Source organism: Vitis vinifera, chromosome 5 (genome assembly GCF_030704535.1).
Source record: "Vitis vinifera cultivar Pinot Noir 40024 chromosome 5, ASM3070453v1".
NCBI classification, from domain to species: Eukaryota; Viridiplantae; Streptophyta; class Magnoliopsida; order Vitales; family Vitaceae; genus Vitis; species Vitis vinifera.
This window is the reverse complement of record NC_081809.1, coordinates 7,255,248-7,274,720: the sequence shown is the minus strand read 5'-3', so window position 1 is coordinate 7,274,720 and position 19,473 is coordinate 7,255,248. Positions and strand designations below refer to the sequence as shown.

The following is a 19,473-nucleotide window of genomic DNA, read 5'->3' as shown; positions in this document are numbered from 1 at the left end:
TTAAGTGACAGCTAACCTAACAAGAACCAAGCAACTAACAACAATCATACCTGGAGAAAGGAGAAAAAGAAAAAGAAAAAAAGGACATTCTTGGATGAAAGGGAAGGATCTCTCTCGTGACAGAAGTGAAAGGTATCAGTCAAAAGAAAAATTAATTCATAAGAATGCGATGAACAAGACTAAATATACAACACAAAGCAAGAAATATCAGTTTGAATAAGGAACGTAGGTACATTAGCTGAAAATAGTGAAATACATGCCAAATAGTGAAGAAATATTAGTCATGGGATGATATTAATCATTACATGTAGCTGATGGGAGCTTTGAATGTAGCATCTCCTTTACATGCGTCTCTATGCTTTTATCTTCTACTAGTGAATATGAAAACAGATGGTGTGACTGCATATAGATCCGATAAGCCAAATCATTGTGGAAAAATCTGCAAATGTTGGAGCTAGGAGTACCCAAGTCGAAGTTCCAAATCCAAATCCTCCTTTAAATCACTAGGCAAACCAATCTTTAAGTCCAACCTAACAAACTCTGCCATCTTCAAAACCTTACATTCATCTTCTTGGTTGACGCCATTAAATTCTTCAACCCCAGAAAAAGATTGTGCAGCATTCAGTTCACTAGGTGAAGCTGAAGATGGTGAAGATAAAGAAGAAAAAGGGGAAGCAGCCAAGGAAGGTAATGGGCAGGTAAATGCTGGAAGCCTTGTTGGAAGAGAAGGTGGTGATGGGGTTGAGAGATTAGGGTTAGGTTTGAGGTTAAGATTAGGAATAGTGTACTGATCATCCCTTGGAGGTGACCGTCTCAGCCTGGCTCTGTCTCTCCTATGAACATTCATATGGCCACCTAGAGCTTGAGCGGATCTGAATTCTCTTTTGCAGAAGCTGCATGTATAAGATCTTGGAGGCCATGAATATCCACCAAGATCATCTTCATCATGACTTCCACTGCCGTAACAGTTCCATGAATCTTTAATCGTGTTGTGGTTGTAGCTAATGTTGCAGTCTTCAACGGCTCTACATCCAATACTATGGTCTTTTAATTTATTGCTCATACCGTTCCTCTCCATAGATGCTTTTTGATTCAATTAGACCTAGTAAGATCAGAGGGACAAGAACAGTCTAGCTCAAATCATATCAACTAAGAAACAGAAAAGAGTAAAACATCGAACATCTCAAAAGTTGAGGCTCCTGGGGAAGAGAGAGGAAAGCAGGGGGACATTAGAGAGTCAGTGACATGAGAAACATGGTGACGTTATATAGAGTTGGAGAATATTTTTGAGTGTTGGAAGCAGCACAGCCCGTAAAATTCTAGGCCAGAAGCTGAAAATCCCTTTGGAGGGCATCCACCTGCTGAAGTGTCCCATATGTTTCGTCACTACTGCAAAATCCAGGACACTTGCCTGTCGGTTTGTACTTTGCCAAAGCTAGTGGGACGTTCCTTATTTCTGCTTACATGGTGTCCAGCTACTTTTTTTTTATATTTTTTTTAATTTTTAATTTTCAATTTTATTTTATATATATACATATTTTATGTTATTAAGCATTTCTTGGTACAAATTTAAGTCAGGAAAGATACAACAAGGAAAGAAAAAATAATGAAAATATTTTTGAACTTAACAAAAAATTTTATTACCCTTTTACCATATTTTTCCAATGTTGTTTCTCTTCAAATATATATATATATTTAAAATAATAATAATTTCTATTATATTTCATTTTCGTTTTTATTATTTACAACAAATTGAACAGAGAATTTGAAATTCCTTTTATTTGCTTAGTAATTAAAGCCACGAGGGTTGCAGACGATCATCAGGTGCACGTGGTCAGCCAGCCCTGCGAATTGAACATGTCTGAAATCTAAGCAAAAGTGGGAGAGAAGATGTTTTATTTTATTTTAATTTTTTTTTTTTTTGTTTTGTTTTGTTCTTTGTTGTAAGTTCAATATCCACAATGGCGGTCTTAGCAAGCTCACGTGGGTTTGCGTGTGCGTTTGGAGAGGAAGAAAACCCTTGAGAGAACCAAGAAAATTACAAACCTCAAGTCTTCATTTTCTGTTTCTTATAGAGCCTTTTAACTTAGTCTAGAGAGAAAGAAAAGGAGGTTCTAGAAAGTTCACCAGTTTAACCAAATCTATTATAAGTTACAACAAATTGTCAGTTAAGAGAGATCTAAGGTGGCACTTAACGTGGCAGCTATCCAGTCTGTCTTCACACGCCCTCTCAAACAAAAAAGGGATTCATCCACTTTAAGTTTGCTCTTCAACTTTAAAAATCTAGTTATTGACAAAGATTTGGTGAAGGCATCAACAACCTAGCTAGTCTATTGAGGGAACAAAGCAGATCTCTAATGTCTTTTGTACAACCTTGTCTCACACAAAATGCATATCGATCTCAATATGCTTGGTTTGAGGATGATATACAAGATTTGCTACCAATGAAGCTACTCCTTGACTGTCGCACCAAATTACCGGTGAGAACTTGAGTTCAACTCCCAACTCTCTGAGCAAAGAATGCATCCAAGTTAATTTTGCAACAACAAGAGCCAATGCATGATATTCCGACCCGATACTTGACTGTGCTACTACACTTTGTTTCTTGGAGATCCAAGACACAAGATTGCTTCCAAAAACACACAATAGCCATTGGTAGATCGTCTATCATCTGGGCAGTTTGCCTAATCAGCATCAGAGAAACCTACAAGATCCAATTGTTTGTTGGGTTTGAAGTAAAGGCCATGGGTGATGGTCCCTTTCAAGTAATGATCGAAGTACTCTTTTACAAGCATGCCGGTGAACATTAGTAAGATTTTGTAAGAATTGACTCAACTTGCTAACCATATAGGCGATATTTGGACGTGTCATTGTGACATATTGTAAGGCCCCAATGGTTCTTCGATAGATTGAAGGTTCTGCCATAAGGTCTCCATCTCTCTTCGATAATATTTTTCCTGAGGTAGCAGAGGTTGGTAGAGGTTTAGCTTCATCCATCTTTGTTCGTTTCAATAGGTCATCAACATATTTCGTTTGAGTTAGGTATAACCTAATAGTATCCTAAAAAGCTTTTACTCTAAGGAAGAAATGTAAGGAACTAAGGTCTTTAAAAGCAAAGCTGCAACTCAAGTCATTTACTAATTTTGATATAGTTGCTGAATTGTTACCAGTGACCAAGATGTCATCAACGTAAACCAATAAAATTAGTAAGGTACCTCTTGATTTATACATAAATAAAGACACATCGATTGTGAATTAGTTAAGGCCCAATCTAAGAGCACTTGCTTAAGTCTTTCAAACCAGGCCTTCGACGCCTGCTTCAACCTATAAAGCGCTTTCTTTTACGTGCAAACAAATTAAGGCTTTGTAGAATCAACAAATCCCTCAGGCTGACTCATATACACATCCTCTTGTAAATGTTCATTTTGGAAGACATTATTTACATCTAATTAACGAATATCTCATCGTTGTTGCACAACTAAAGCCAGAATAACCCAAATAATAGAAGGCACAATAACTGAATCATAGGTTTTAGAAAAATCCACTTCAAGAGTTTGATGAAACCCTTTTGCTACCAAACGAGCTTTATACTTGTTTACTGAACCATCAAGATTGTATTTCAGCTTGAAGACCCACTTATTCCTAACAACATTATACTTGGACCGATATGGGACTAAATCCCATGTCTGATCATTCCTAAGAGATTGAAATTCCACATGTATGGCTTTTTTCCAATGGGATCACTAAGAGCTTGTTTAACTTAGAAAGGCTTAGTAAGACCAGGAGATACAGTTAGTGGATGGATAAGGACATTAAATAACTTGGGTTTGTATATTCCAACTTTGCTTCGTGTCATCATGGGATGAGTGGAAAGATTTGATTCAAAGATAGGAGCTGGTTGTAGGTGTGGTTAAATGATAGTAGGTTAGTAAGGTTTCTTAGACTGTGCAAATGTAGTGGTGTTTGAACTAGAATGTGTCACATGCTCTACTAATTGGTCATGCAATTGTGAACGATTGTTGGCTTTGGCTGTCTTAGGATTAGCCATAGTGTTTGATTGATCCACATCACTAACTGAAATTGTTGTACCTATTCTAAAAGTTGAAGACAAACTTGGAAATGTGTTCATGGTTTGAGAAATTAAAGGAAACATTGGTTAGAAATGAGAATAATTCCATATAAGGAAACTCCAACTCATTAAAGATTACTTTCCATGAAATAAATGCTCTACTAGAGGGATGGAGACACAAATATTCCTTATGAACTACACTATATCCGAGAAAAAGGTATTTACAAGAACGGAATTAGAGTTTATGTGTATTGTAGGGCCTTAGATGTAGTAACATGAGTTGCCAAAATTACGAAGAAAAGAGTAATCCAGCAAACGACCATATAACTTTTGGAAATGAGAAATGTTGGAAAGAACCAGTGTGGGAAGGCAATTAATCAAGAAAACTATAGTATGGAAAGCCTCTCACTAATCATTGGTTATAGTGATGTAACTAAAGGTTACAAACCATATAATCCAGAAATAAGGAAGTTGATTGTGAGTAAAGTGTTCAATTCCTAGAGAATGAAAGTTGGACATGGACCAAAAAATAAAGTGAGGAAAAAAAAAGTTATCTTTGAAAAAGACTTTGTGGAAGACAATGAGCATCATGAGGATTCTATAGTAGATATTTATATTTCAAACACACCTTTTCCTATTCGAAATTCTCATATGCGAACAAGAATAAGGTAGGAGTATGAATCACAAGGTTGCCCATAACATTAGGAGTATGAATCACAAAGTTGGCCATAACATTCTCATATTATGCCTGTACATCTAAAGAATTATGAAGTCATGAAAGATATCAAAATCACTAATGAAGGTTTAGTTAACTTTGGTCTATTTGTAGATTGAGATCCAATTTCGTATGAAGAAACAAGAAACAATGAAAAGTGGATTCAACCAATGAATGAAGAAATTCAATCCATAAAGAAGAACAATAAATAAGAGCTAACTACTCTACCAATTAAAAAGAAGCCTATAAGTGTTAAATGAGTTTATAAGACAAAGTATAAATTTGATGATAAAGTTGATTGGTTGTAAAATGTTATAAACAGAAGTTATGTATTGATTATTTTGAAGTTTTTGCACTAGTTACTAAACTAGATACCATTTGCATGATAATTATACTTGCAACTTAGAAAAGGTAAAAAATTCACCAAATTGATATGAAGGCAGCTTTTCTTAACAATGTACTTCAAAAAGAGGTTTTTGTTGAAAAACTACCAGAGTACATTAAGAAAGGGCAAGAGAAACAATTTTATGAACTCAATAAGACATTATATAGGTTAAAGCAGACACCACGTGCCTGAGACACATGGATTGATGCTTATTTATTATGACATGGATTTCAAAGAAGTTCTTTTAAGCACACGATTTACATAAAGTCAAATTCTAATTGTGATGTAATTGTTGTATGCCTCTATGTGGATGATTTAATTTTTATAGGAAATAATCAGTAGATGTTTGAAGATTTCAAGAAAACAATGACATAACAATTCAAGATGAGGGATTTAGGATTAATGTCCTATTTTCTTGGACTTGAAAGTCTAACAAACAGATGATGTTATCTTTATCTCACAAAAGAAGTATGCCATAGACATTCTAACACAATTCAGGATGAAATCTTCATTACCAATTTGTACTCTTATTGCAGAGCGAGTAGAAATGAAAAAGTAGGCAATGGAGAATTAGTACATTTCACATATTTCAAGGGCATCGTAGGAAGTCTTCGTTATTTAACTTTTACTAGACCAAATATTGATTATGGACTGAGAATTATCAGTTGATTTATGGAAGAACCATATCAATCACACTTGCAAGTAATAAAACAAAATTTGAGGTATGTAAGTGGTACTTGTGATTATGGAATTTTCTATTCTTACTCAAGCAATTTCAATTTAGTGGGCTACGCAAATAGTGACTGGGGAGGTGATGTAGAGACTAGGAAGAGTACTATATATTAGGTATGTTTTTTTTATCTTAGAACATGAGTATTTTCATGGTCATCAAAGAAGCAACAAGTTGTAACATTATCAATGGTAAAAGTTGAATATATGATAGTTACTTCTACAACATGTCAATTAGTTTGAGTTCGTAGGATGCTTAGTAAATTGAAGTATGAACAAAAGGGTTATATAAAGATTTTGTGTGGTAATAAGTCTGATATTGCATTGACAAAGAATCCAATGTGTTAGAAAAATTATGTTAATTCAATTTAAGGTAATCACTCTATAGAGGGGGATGAGGGGGTTGAAAAGGGTGATGATCTCTTTTTTGTAAATTTAAATTATGTGAATGTAAAAGACAATTATATGCAAGTATATAATAAATAATATAAAAACAATTGCATATAAAGTAAAAGAGTAGGGAAAAGAGAATGCAAACATAAGATTTTATAGTGGTTCGACACAACTCGACTTACATCTACTCTCCTCTAGCTTCAATCCCAAGCTTGAGGTTTCACTAATTTAAGGCTTCCAAACCAAGTCTTTAAGTAATACAATTGGATTATGGTTCCAATCCACATTCTTGGACTTTTGGCTCTAAGCACCCTTTACACTTCTTAAGAGATACCCACTCTTGAACAACTCCTCAAGTGATACTGCATACTTGGGAATCCCTAAGTGATACCTCACACTTAGATTTTTCATCTCAAAGATTTACAAATGAGGATAATAAAGGATCTTACAAAATCTTAGTACAAAACTTTAAGGCTCGAATGATGCAAGAAAAGTATAATTGAATGGTGCACTAATGATATGCAAGTTTTAGAACAATGGTGCACTCAAAACACTCTTCCAATGCTCAAATATATTCAAGAAAGGTTTTGGAAGGTTAAGCTCTTTAAACAATGAAGATTAAAGCTTATATATATATATAAGGAAACAACCAAACTAGTCGTTGGGAGTTTGACCAGTCAAGTTAGGGGTTGATTGGTTGACTAGCCGTTAGTATTTAATGCTTGACAGGTGATTGTTGGACCTCGACCGTCTCTTGATCGGACTTTGACTGGTTGAGGTGGGGGTCAACTGGTTCCTTATTCAGTTCAACCGATTGAGCCATTTTTGGCTTAACAACCAACTTTTTCAACTTAAAATCTTTTAAACAATTTTGGAAAACATTTGACACAAGGTTTTAATTGAAAACATGAAATCATTTAATTTTAAAATATTAAAAACAAAATAACTCTTGGATGATTTCGGTGCATAAGAATGAAATGCATGAAAATCCTAATGCATCAACCTTACAAAGAGATCTTATGAAGCTTGGGTCTTAAAAAACATTTCTCTTTGAAGTTTTCTTCTTCTTAATGATTTCTCTTTGACTTGATTTGTCTTTGTGATTGTCACTTTGAAAATCGTTTTGCCTAATCACACTTGAAATATAATCATTAGTTCTAAAACTTGTTTTGTTATCATCAAAACAGATATTAACAAACCTTAGTTTCACACAATATTTCATAGTAGAAGCAAACACATAAACATCAAATTTTATTATATAGAGAACTTATAAAAAATGACGAGAATGAACTTGAGTTTTGTAGATCAGAAGATCAACTTATAGATATTTTTACGAAGCTACTGAAGATTGAGGTGCTTGAGAAGTTGAAGATTGAGGTGCAAAGACATCCACCAAAGAAGCCCATGCGAGTTTAATCTTTTGTCTTGGGATTAAAACTAAAATTCCAGTAAATGGAATATGGTCAACTATCCATTCACGGACCAAAGGCAGTACATTGATTGACCAAGTCTTTTGACGGACTACACCTTGAAAATGAACTTGAATTTAATTTCCTAAAATAGACTGAGGATTACCAAAATAATAGAACATGAAACACATAGTGGCATATCATAAATAGCTTTTGTCACATATGGGTCCTACCTTTGGCGTACATTGCTATTCATAGATAGGTACAACTCTTTATGATTGCAATCATGTAGTGTACATTGCTATGTGAAAGTAAAACTACAAGGATACCCTACAAAAAAGGGGACCCTCTCTACCATGAGTATATGCATATCGTATTCATGTGACCCTACTAAGAAAAATGTACTTGAAAGCAATGCACATAGAGAATTTGCAAATGAAGAAGGGCGGAAGAGCTAGCAACCGCAAGCAAGATGGTGATGTGCACCGACTGCCTCACTTTATGCCATGTCTCCACTTTCACTAAAACAAGCACTTTGGCAGCCATCTCCTCTACCCTAAGTACGTTCATCGTCCAGGCGTCCATGGATGGCCACCATGACCCAAATAATTATTAGAGTAAACTCATCTCTACCCTAGTCTTTAGTCTTAGTTACCATGTTTTATTTGGTAAGTTTTAGTGTAATAACCTATGCCATGTAACCAAAGAAGAAATCTTCTTTTAACCCTTTTCAGTTTGGACTGCCATTTACATTATCAACCATCTACCGGGCAGTGTGTCTAAGTGAAGAGAACTCTTTTATAGTGGTGTATTAAGGGGACAACCTTTGCCAATCAGCAAGATCCATATCTTCACTTGCATAAACTAAGTTTGCAAGTAGAAGCCTATCCGTCTTTTTTACTTTCACCAGTATATATTTATAGGTACATAGGTGGAGGGTTGGCATTATTTGTTTGTGCCGTTATAAAGCGACTCAGATAGATAATATGATTCGTATAATGTTGTAATTGAAGAAAAACTATATGTATCATTCATATAGAAAACAGCCTAATTTGCAAACAACGTATAAGTGAACCAACACATGGTTCATTGTATGCTATGACAAAACCCGCATGTGCCGCTACGGAAGCATGGTTAGTAGGGAGAATGATGTAGTCCATATGTCTACTTGTGGATGAATACTTGAAAACTACTCTCCTTTATTTTGCTATAAAAAGAATTGTTGTCGCAATTCAATATAGAAATTCCTTATTTTCATGTAAATTTCCTTTACCTAATTATTTATGTAAGGTGCAATTATATATTGGAGCTCCTAAGTGCTTTTATGTCCTAAGTGCCTTTATGCTCCAAGATTCGATTTCACTGCATATATAGACTTTTCTGAAGCCATCCCTTCCCCTTTTATTCATCTTTCTTAAAGAAGTTGCAAAGATAAAATTTTGTCATGATTGCATAATCATGGCTCTTTTTTCTAATTTTTTTTTTTCCCTTGAAAGATATTAGGAAAGGGAAAAGGGAATGGCTGAAGCCGTGAAGAATTCTGAAAAATAATAATAATAACATGGAAGATTGCTATAGTTTAGCAGCCATGTGGTGATTTATGGCTGAGCAGCCATGCTCTTTTTTCTAATTTTTTTTTTTCCCTTGAAAGATATTAGGAAAGGGAAAAGGGAATGGCTGAAGCCGTGAAGAATTCTGAAAAATAATAATAATAACATGGAAGATTGCTATAGTTTAGCAGCCATGTGGTGATTTATGGCTGAGCAGCCATGCGCCTTCGAGATAGCGGCTTGGCCCTGATATTTTCCTTTTCCACTTTTTCGTTTTTATTTGTCTTAAAAAAGTTGGAAAGGGGAGAGGAATGGTTCATGGCTGTTGTGGCCATATTTATTGCAGGCAAATCACCTTTTAAATAAGAAGAGGAAAGAAAATGGACAAGTTTGGATATTTCATATTGCTATGAAGTGTCTGTTCCTAGGAGAAACAAAAAGTAAAGAAAAAATTAAGGTATAAAATCCGTACTTATTGCATTTCAAATATAAACCATTCAAAATATACATTGAAATTTAGACTGTCAAACAAAGCTATAAAGAAATGAAATCAGAATACAAACAAATAAAATAAGGTACAAAGGTCAAAGGTGCTACAATACAATTATAATATGGATATGAAATTAATTTAAGAAAGAAAAGGATTAGAAAGGTGCAAAGAAAATTTTGACCTTAATTTTATTCATTTAATAATTCAATGGGCCATTTGGTCTTGAGGCAAAACCCCACCTAAACCAGCGGTCTTGATCATTCACAACCATGCTACACGTGCTGCATCCAATTCCTAAACCCCAAACCCAGAAAATGGAGGGCCAGACAAGTCTATTAGCTGGGGCAGAGATGTACACTGGCAAGGCAATGGGGAATTGATTCTTTAGCAAATGTTGTAACAGTAGCTTCATGCGTACTCTATACAAGAATTCTGTCCTAGGCAAAGTCAGCATCTGCATCTCAATGATACAAAAGCATGACGTGGGGTCCTGCCAGAGTCCTATACTCATCGCATTTCAGTATGTGCATCTGACTTAACTGAGGACAGTGAACCAGATATGGCCCATATCAACTTCCTTCCATTCTCTAGGAATTCTTAGGGCACCCTCTTTGACCATGCCAATTTCATGCAAGACCTGTAATCCCCCATTCTGGATGAAGCGTCTCCATTCTAGTTTAGATTATTATTCATAGACATGCAAATTAGCAAAACGTACTGTTATGTAATTACAAGTTATGAAGAAACATGGGTGGGTGCTCTTTTTCAATGGAGAAGTTCCATAGTAATGTATTGATGATATCAAATACTGCAAGGACTGTGGAGGTTGAGGGGTGGGCAAGCGTTTGTAAGGATGTGAATGTCCTGAGTACCATGTTTGGAAAGAGTTGGGGTGTCTCAGTTCTCTGTAATGCTTTCAACTGACCAGAACATCTCATGCTGTTTAAGGAAAAGCTATCATGCCATTTGACACCCAGGCATTGTCGGGAACATGCAAACGATCAGATTTTGGGAAAAGCATCCAAGGACCCCACACCAAAACACATCCATGCACTTGGTATCATTGACATGGCAGCTATGCTTTCAGACACTTGAATGATAGAGATTGCTCCCATCTGTCTTCACCTTCATTCACTTCTCCCGTCTACAGTTTTTTCCTTTTGAAAACATCCAACTTGATGCTGACCAACAAAAGGACTCTTGATTATTCATATTTTATTTGTTTGGTTTATTACCTGCTTTTTGAAGGCAGAAAAGCGGCTTTATGCTTTTCATTTGGATGGCTTTAGGGAAATCTTTTTCAGATAAAGTCTCTACTGGTATTCATGTTCATGAGGCTTTAACTGTGGCTAAAGTGTTGTCATTTGTGCCTGTTAATTTAGGGCCAGAATTGATGTCAAATTGAATAAGAGTAGCTAAATTTCATTTCGTATATTTTCTTGTGAATAAGCTAACAAAAAAAATTAAATTGGCATAATAGGTTTTATGCCCGTGAGTTGTGACTGGAACTTGGTTCCAATAATGTATGTGCTATAATTAGAGTAAAGCATTTGCACAATAAATATATAGAAAAAAAGTTCCTCAGAGAGAAAAAAGGACGCAACTGAATTTCCTCCATTGTGTGTCCCTGTATACTTTCTTTTCAACAAAGTAACACCAAGCGATGGAAGCAGACTAGCTACTTGTATCATCCCTTGAACCATGCATTTCCATATACAGAAACACCATGTTCTGAATCATTTGCTACGTAGCTAACAGCATAGGATTCCTTATCAATCTAATCAAGTTGGAAGGCTAAAAAAATTTAGAAAACGAGGAAGTATAAATAAATAAAACCGTGGCATTTAATTAAGAATATGAACACCTATTTTTTTCTTCTCCAACTTTCTAGCTAGATTCAACTAACTATTCAAAATAGTTAAGAACTGGCCCTGATTCAATATACATATTTCAATTTTTTAACAATCCAGAATTTGTTTTGCCTTAATAATTTCCATGGAATCTCACTTCTCAAACTCAAAGATACTTATGACACCCTTAAATATTTTATTATCATGTTGGTAGCACCTTTTTTATTTGGCTGCCTCCTGGACACCTGCTAGTCAATTTAGTTTGGACAAGAATACTTCTGATGTATGTTCTTTGTTTTTCTTCTTCTTTCTCAATCACTATCCGGTTGTCATTCACAAATCTTTCTTTATAACACTACCCAACAAGAACAAGTTCATTTCCATTCCAAGTGGAATCACAAGAGCGAGGCTGTTCACTGGAACAGTTTTACCCTTTATATAAAAAGATAAACCAACTTTTTATGTAGTTAAGTTACAGTTAACCTAACAAGAACCAAGCACCCATCAGCAATAACACCTAGAGCAAAGAAGAAAAATAAAAGAAGAAAGACATTCTTGGATGAAATGGAAAGCTCTCAACCTCTCGTGAAAGAAGTGAAAGGAATCAGTCAAAACCAAAGCCAACTAAAATCAAAATGCAAAAGACAAGATTAGATATGCTATAAAATTCAAATTTGTGGGAAAAGAGAGCATGAATCAGTTTTCATTGAAGAACAAGCTTCACAAAGGTACGGAAGAGAGCCTTGGCTAAAAATAATAAAAAGATTTGCCAAATAGGAAGGAAATAATAGTCATAGGGATGATAGCAATCATCAGTACATGTAGCTATGGAAGATGAGTCCAGCATCCCCTACACCTTCATCTCTTTGCTTCTTCATGAGTTCATCTTCATCCTACTTGCGAATGTAAGGTGCAATAAGGCAAATAACAGCAGACTAATAATATTATAATATTTTGGAGAAATCTGAAAATGTTGGACCTAGGAGTATCCAAGTCGAAGCTCCAAATCCAAATCCTCCTTTAAATCACTAAGTAGACCAATCTCCAAGTCCAACCTAACAAACTCTGCCTTCTTCAGAACCTTATACTCATCTTCTTGGGTGAAGCCATGATATTCTCCAACCCCAAAAGAAGATTGTGTGGTCTTCATCTTTGCTAAATCCAGGACTCTCGGGCTCAAAGGGTTGAGCATGGAACCATCCACACCCCATTTCTTCACTTGATCACTAGGTGAAGCAGAAGATGGTGAAGATAAAGAGGAAAGAGGGGAAGAAACCAAGGAAGGTAACGTGCGAGTAAATGGTGGAAGCCTTGTTGGAGGAGAAGACGATGATGGCGATGTTGAGAAATTAGGGTTAGGATTGAGATTAAGATTAAGAATAGGGTACTGACCATCCCTTGGAGGTGACTGTCTCAGCCGGGCTCTATCTCTCCTGTGAACATTCATATGGCCACCCAGAGCTTGGGCAGATCTGAATTCTCTTTTGCAGAAGCTACATGTATAAGATCTTGGAGGCCATGAAAATCCATCTGGACAATCTTCTCCATAACTTCCACTGTTACAGTTCCATGAATCCTTGACCTTGTGGTTGTTGCTGCAGTCTTTAATGCCTCTACAGCCAATACTATGATCTTTCAAGTTATTGTTGAAATTGTTCCTCTCCATAGATGCTTTTTTATTCAATCAGATCTAGTAAGATCAGAAAGATAAGAACATTCCAGCCAAATCATATCAACTGAGAAAGAGAAGAAAAAAGAAAGGGTACATCTCAAAAGTTGGAGACTTTGCAAGAGAAAGGTGAGGAGAGGAAGTCACTAACCTTGAGAGAGATGGTGATGATATATAGAGTCGGGTTATGGGTCTTGAAAGATTAGTGATGAGTATGGAGGTAGCAGAGCCCATCAAATTTTAAGCCAGAAGCTGAAAATCCCATTGGAGGGCATCCACCTGCAAGTGTTCCATATGTTTGGTCACCATTTACTAAATGTAGAACACCAGCCTGCCAAGTTATAACTTTTTGCCAAATCGAGCACACATCTTCCGGATGTCCCTTGCTTCTCTTTAAATTATGTCCAACTATTTTTTTACAATGACATTAATTTCTTCCATAGAAATTGAAGTGTGAATGGTAATCATCAGGTGGACTTGGCCAACAGGCTTGAGAAGTACATGTAAGTAGACTAGACAGAAGAGTTTTTTTCAAGTTGTAATCCATTATGTCTGGGTCCTCAGCAAGCTCATGTCCATTTGAGCTGTTAAAGTTCCCACTGAAAGGATAAATTTAAAACAGACAAATACATAGCTATGGCTTTGCTCCCTCCAAACTGCTTGATATGCACCCCTAGTATAGAGCAACAAAAATGAAAAGCAAAAAGGGAGGGATTGGTAAAACGATGAGCCTTTTTATTACCTTTGAAAGCAGAAAATGAAAATTGTTTGAATTTCTATGTACAAAAAAACTGAGGATTTAATTTCTAAAAACTTAAGATGTTAATCTCAAAGATACATTTTTCAATGGAACCAGTCAAACTGAACAGTGTGCTTATATTTATGATACACAACCAATTAGATATCAAGTTTGGGAATAAATTTGATCTGTCTATTGCTTTTCATGGTCGTTCAGTTGATCGAAATGTCATAGTAGAAAATCCTTGCACGCATTTAGCCTATCCCTTCCATGATGAGCTTAGTCTCGTATTTGCTTGTTCATAGGTCTCAACATGCATGTACCATATGTCTAAAATATTTCAATATTCTATGGCAAGTTAAGGATCCAAGACGAAATGTTCGAATTTGATTACACAACCATAAATGACCAATACCCAAAATTGGCTCATAAATGTCAGCCAGTTATCTCTTTACTTTTCCCATTGATCAATCTTCTCCACTCCATTGGACGGGAAAAAAGAAATGAACAGAGTTGATAACGACTATTAATATCTTTCAAATTCCCCTAATTAATCATTCTAGTAAATCAATTTCCCCCCCTTTTTTTGTCTCATTATTGTATCATATAAAAGAGATGTCACGAGCGATTTCTTCCTTGCAGTTAAATTCAAATAAGAAATTGTAATACTTCTCAAAAAGTTTGCTACATAAGTAAGTCAAATTATTGTAAATATTTCTTTAACATCCCTAATTATTAGTTTAGTTTATGAAAGAAAGAGTGAAGATATGATTTGACAGACAAAATTGAACAATAGATACATGCGTGACCTTGGCATATTGAGGCCAGTGGTGAGAATGCTTTAGACTACGTTTGGTTTTCGGAAAATATAAGAGAAAAAAAATAAAAAAGAAAAGTGAAAAGAAAGAAAAAATAAAGGAAAACAAAAGATAGATTGAACAATAAATTATTTTATATGCTATTTTAAACTCATTTCACTTATTTTTTTCTCTTCAATATAAAGATTAAATAATTTTAAAATGTATAAATTTTTAATTAATTTTAATTATATTTTATTTTCTTTCGTACTTTTTATGTTAAAATCAAATATGAGAAAATGATTTTTCTTAGTATTTTTTTTTCTTTCTTTAGTACTTTCTAGAAACCAAACATAGCATTAGGGTTAATATTAGACAAAAACGGATTCCAATTTGAACTTGGGATGGGAAGGTGCTTACACCATAGACCAACCTAGACAATAATATTAGTAAAGTTGCAATTTATATATAATTAAATGTTGGAATAAAGACGCTATAACTATGGAGCGTGATAGGAAATTAAGAGTACATGTTGGAAAATTTCCTAAATTCTTAATTAAAATATTTTTGTTTTTTATGAAAAATATTTTAATAGTCATATATCACATTTTGTAATTTTAGATTTCTTTATATGATAAAATAGAGTGATTAGCCATAATTTTATAAAGATTCTACATCATAAAAAAAGTTATGGGATAAAAGATGAGCTTATAAAGACTATATATAATAAATAAAGATATGAGATAAAATGGGATACACTTAATGGAGTGAGAATTTGCTATTAAGGTCGAGAGATATAAGAAGAAACATGAAATGTTTTAAGATGGTATAATTGTATTTATTTTTTTATCTTTTAATATTCTTTATGATATATTGAAATGATTTTTTCTCAATCATGAATGTAGTAGTTATGATTGTTAAAATAACGTGAACATCTTGCATACCTTATATGTTAATATACTAAATATTAATATTAAAACTTTCCCATAGTAATACTCATCAAAGCTTCCATTAACACACTGAGATAAATCTTAAAAAGATGCACGGCAAAGGGCACATGAGACAGTAGCATATGAATTCAACTTAGATCCGGAATCCTTCAACTAATTAATCAGAGTACTGCTACTGCAGTGACAGACAAAAATAGAGATAAATTTTGATTTAATAGCATATGGCATCGAAGAAAAGAAAAATCCAAGTGGAGAAATGGGGGAAAGTTTCATTACTTGGATCAGAGAAGCCGAAGAGGAGAAAAGATCCTGCCACATTTAGCTGCGATTTAGTGAAAGACTAGTGGCCAATTAGATGAACCCGTACAGTGCTAAATATAGGTGTGATTTTATAAGGTTGCATTGTCGAAACTGCAGTGTTTACCCACAGTACAACACGTTGCCGTCTCTTCTACTCTTGGTAGATGTACCACCATTCGGCTCCTTCAGAGCTCAGCCCAACTCTATTGAATAATTGATTACTATGTTTATATGTAGGAAAAGGAGATTTATGAAGGCAGGCATTATGTTTTACAGGCTGATTGGGCGATACTTTAGGCTGATAATGATTCTGCATTTGAGATGGCAGGTAGTGATGAGAATCAAGGCTTCCCCATTTGGTTGCAGTCTTGTCAGCTTTCACCGCTGGTTTCTTCAGTGTACTGGGCTTTGTAGATGAGGCAGATGTGTAAACTCTTTGTACGCCCAGTTACGTTAGCCTCTGATTCGCCCATATGGGTGGCGTTGACCAGCCCACAGATTAATTCAAGAGTCAAACTTTGCTGAACTGGTCATTTACCTCAGTGTAGCGACCTTTGGTTTAAACTTTGCCGGTTGGGGGAGATGGAGGTAGGCTAGGCCATGGATTGGAGCAGGCTGGGCTGCATGCTCGGCCCAGTTGTGCAGTCAGGAATTTTCCAATAAACTTGGGTTTGGGCCTAGATTCGTGGCCACGACTTTAAAATTGGTCTGTGTTTTCCGGAACAATTCATTAGGATCTAGACCATCAATGTAATTTGCAAATCTTTATACTTCAGGAATTTTTTTTCTCTTTTTTTTTAACGAGGATAAGATAATCTCCGATTTAAAAACTAATTTCAATTTTTTAAAAAGTTAAAAAATATCAATCCATTTACACATAAATATCTTTTGATTATTTTTTTCTTTCTTTTCAATATTCCAAATCTACCAGAAAACTTTTGAGCGAGCCTTTGCGCACATGGAAAAATTCAAAGACCTTTGATAGAAATTGCTCCTGGAATTTGGCATTAATAGCCTTCAGTTACCATTTTGCCAATTATCTGAAAAAACAATGCTGACAAAAAAGCTCAAATCATCCGGGGGCCCAAGTTCAAGTTTAAACAAGGATGCAAAGACGCAAGAAGAATCAATGAGAAAATTCAATGGGAATAGAGGCTACGTACAAAGAAGTCCTAGCTGATCAGTGGTCAAATTGCATGGTTGGAATGAACTGAATGGACGCCTACTTTCAATGGGAGGATAGAACCATTGTTTAATTCCTCTTCACTACTACTACTACCACTACCATGAGAAGTGGCCAGCTCATTATTACGAGGGACTAGACAATTGAAATACAATGAAAATGTTGCGAATTTCACTCACCACTCTGCCTGGATGCAGCGCTGGTGGAGCCACGGGAGATCTGAAGACTGAGAAACTCCATCTCCATCTCCATTTCAGAGGTCTTCTTCTTCTCTTGCTCCAGTTCCATCTTCAGCCTCTCATTCTCCTGCAGTAACTGGTCCTCTCTGCTTACTTCCTCCTGCCCAGTTAATATGGTAAGCATTAAACCCACAGCCCTCCTCTGATCATACAAACTCCGAGTCAGACCCCTCAACATTCTCACTACACCGTCACGATCAAGATGCGCAAGCGAAACCCCAATTTGTGCACTCAATTGAGTCCCTTCCGGAACTGCCACAGCCAAACTTCCAGCGTGCTCATTTGTGTGTTCATCGTGCAGCTCTTGGACCCCTTCCACACTTTGAGATGATGAACCCGGATTGTCTGAGCTACTCTCATTGCTCGGATCCCGAATGATTGGTTCAGCAGCAAACCGGACCTGCCGTCTTGGAGGGGAAAGTGTTTCTGTTTCGCTTGGGAAAACCGGGTCTAGTTCTAACACGTCCTCCTTAAAGTTCCACCCACTGATCCTCCTCTGTTTGATGATTTCTCCCATCGAAGACTCTTCGTTTTCTTCTTCATCACCATCATCGTCAGTATTCTTGATAGACAAAGAACGTCGAATCTTGCTTTCTTTAAACCGTTGTTCAACACTTGCCAACCCCGACAGCACTTTATTTACCAGAAACTCTGAATTCTTGCAGTTCTTGAAGAATGGATGCTTCAGCAGTTTGTCTGCAGAGGGCCTTTTCGACGGGTCTTGATCGAGACAAGAAGCTACCATATCTTTGAAAGACTTGGAGAACTTCGGGCTTTGTTCACTCCTGCTCTGTTCGTAGTCTGAGAATCGAAAGCGCTTTGTGATCTTCATGACCAGAGACTTGGAAGGTGGGAGGTGAGAAAGAGGTGGCCGTCCATGAGCCAATTCTAATGCGGTGATTCCAAACGACCATATATCAGCCTTCAAACTGTACCCAGTATGCGAGTGTATCACCTCCGGGGCCATCCAGTACGGCGTTCCCGTAACTTCGGTGAGCATCAAGGACGACGATGACGATGATCCCGAAGTCCCAGAACTGGTGTTCGACTCGTAAATCAAAGCCGAGACCCCGAAATCAGCGAGCTTAACTGTGCCGGTTGAATCCACCAGAATATTACCAGCCTTGATGTCTCGATGAAGATGGCCTTGGTCATGAAGATACGATAAGGCGTTCAAAGTTTCTTTCAGAACTATGGCAATGCAGGGTTCTGGTAAACCATCAGGGAAAGAAGAACCGATTATGGATTGCAGAGACCCAGCAGACATGAAAGGCATCACCACCCAAAGGCGATGATCGACGGCAAACGAACAGTGGGCTCTGAGAATGTTGGGGTGAGAGAGAAGCGACATGGTCTTCACTTCACGTAGAACACTGTCAAGATCAGCACGAGATTGATCGAGATCGATAGACTTGATCGCCACCAACGCTGAATTCATCGGAAGACATTCAGCTTTGTAAACAATAGCGCTCACGCCAACACCAATCTCATCAAGAATTCTATACGCCTCGGAGTTCAGTGGGTACTGAACCCTCGGCGACGCTTCTCCCTCATGTTGAGCCATGGATGGATGAAGCTAGGAGCAATCTTCTGTCGAAGAAAATGGGAGTGGTTTCTGGAAAAACCGGGAAGAAAGAAAGAGAAATAAAATAGTTAGAGTTTAAGCGGTATTCTTGTGAAATGCGAAAGCGAAAGACAGTGTGAGAAGATGATGAAGCGTGCTTATGCTTAATGCTTATAAAGAGGGGGAGAGAGAGAGGGAGAGGCGGTTGAGCTTCCAGCCTGGCAAGAGCGCTTCTTGAGTAATTACTCTACGCTATTCTTGATGCGTTTATAACCGTTTGATTACTTGGTTTGGTAACTAGTAGCCGTGTGATTTCATTAAACTGAGATTCAGGCACTTGAGTCTTGTTAGTTAAGTGGTTTGAGTAGTTAACAAGCGGTTAGATCTTTAGTTATAACTTCACACACTGCAGATTCCTCAGGTGAAATCCTAGTCGTCAAGT

General features: G+C 36.4%; 3 protein-coding genes across 4 annotated transcripts; all 3 read right to left on the bottom strand.

Moving 5' to 3' along the window:
• Positions 1-350: 350 nt before the first annotated feature.
• On the bottom strand, positions 351-1,297 carry LOC100258069 (transcriptional regulator SUPERMAN). The gene has a single exon (XM_002280736.3). The coding sequence runs from the start codon at positions 1,076-1,078 to the stop codon at positions 455-457; it is 624 nt and encodes a 207-aa protein (XP_002280772.1). The 5' UTR covers positions 1,079-1,297; the 3' UTR covers positions 351-454.
• Positions 1,298-12,263: 10,966 nt separating this feature from the next.
• On the bottom strand, positions 12,264-13,610 carry LOC100263211 (transcriptional regulator SUPERMAN). 2 transcript variants are annotated; one of them, XM_002280728.4, is made up of 2 exons: positions 13,411-13,610; positions 12,264-13,280 (listed from the first exon to the last, which is right to left on the bottom strand). In XM_002280728.4, the coding sequence occupies exon 2, from the start codon at positions 13,254-13,256 to the stop codon at positions 12,570-12,572; it is 687 nt and encodes a 228-aa protein (XP_002280764.1). In that variant the 5' UTR covers positions 13,257-13,280; positions 13,411-13,610; the 3' UTR covers positions 12,264-12,569. The 2 variants fall into 2 exon arrangements, with proteins under 2 accessions (XP_002280764.1, XP_010650050.1); XM_010651748.3 differs by having other exon boundaries at positions 12,264-13,326; positions 13,411-13,608.
• A 3,548-nt stretch (positions 13,611-17,158) lies between these two features.
• On the bottom strand, positions 17,159-19,159 carry LOC100240949 (serine/threonine-protein kinase BLUS1). The gene has a single exon (XM_010651747.3). It carries the CDS (start codon positions 19,029-19,031, stop codon positions 17,400-17,402), a length of 1,632 nt encoding a protein of 543 aa, XP_010650049.1. The 5' UTR covers positions 19,032-19,159; the 3' UTR covers positions 17,159-17,399.
• Between the last annotated feature and the right edge of the window lie 314 nt (positions 19,160-19,473).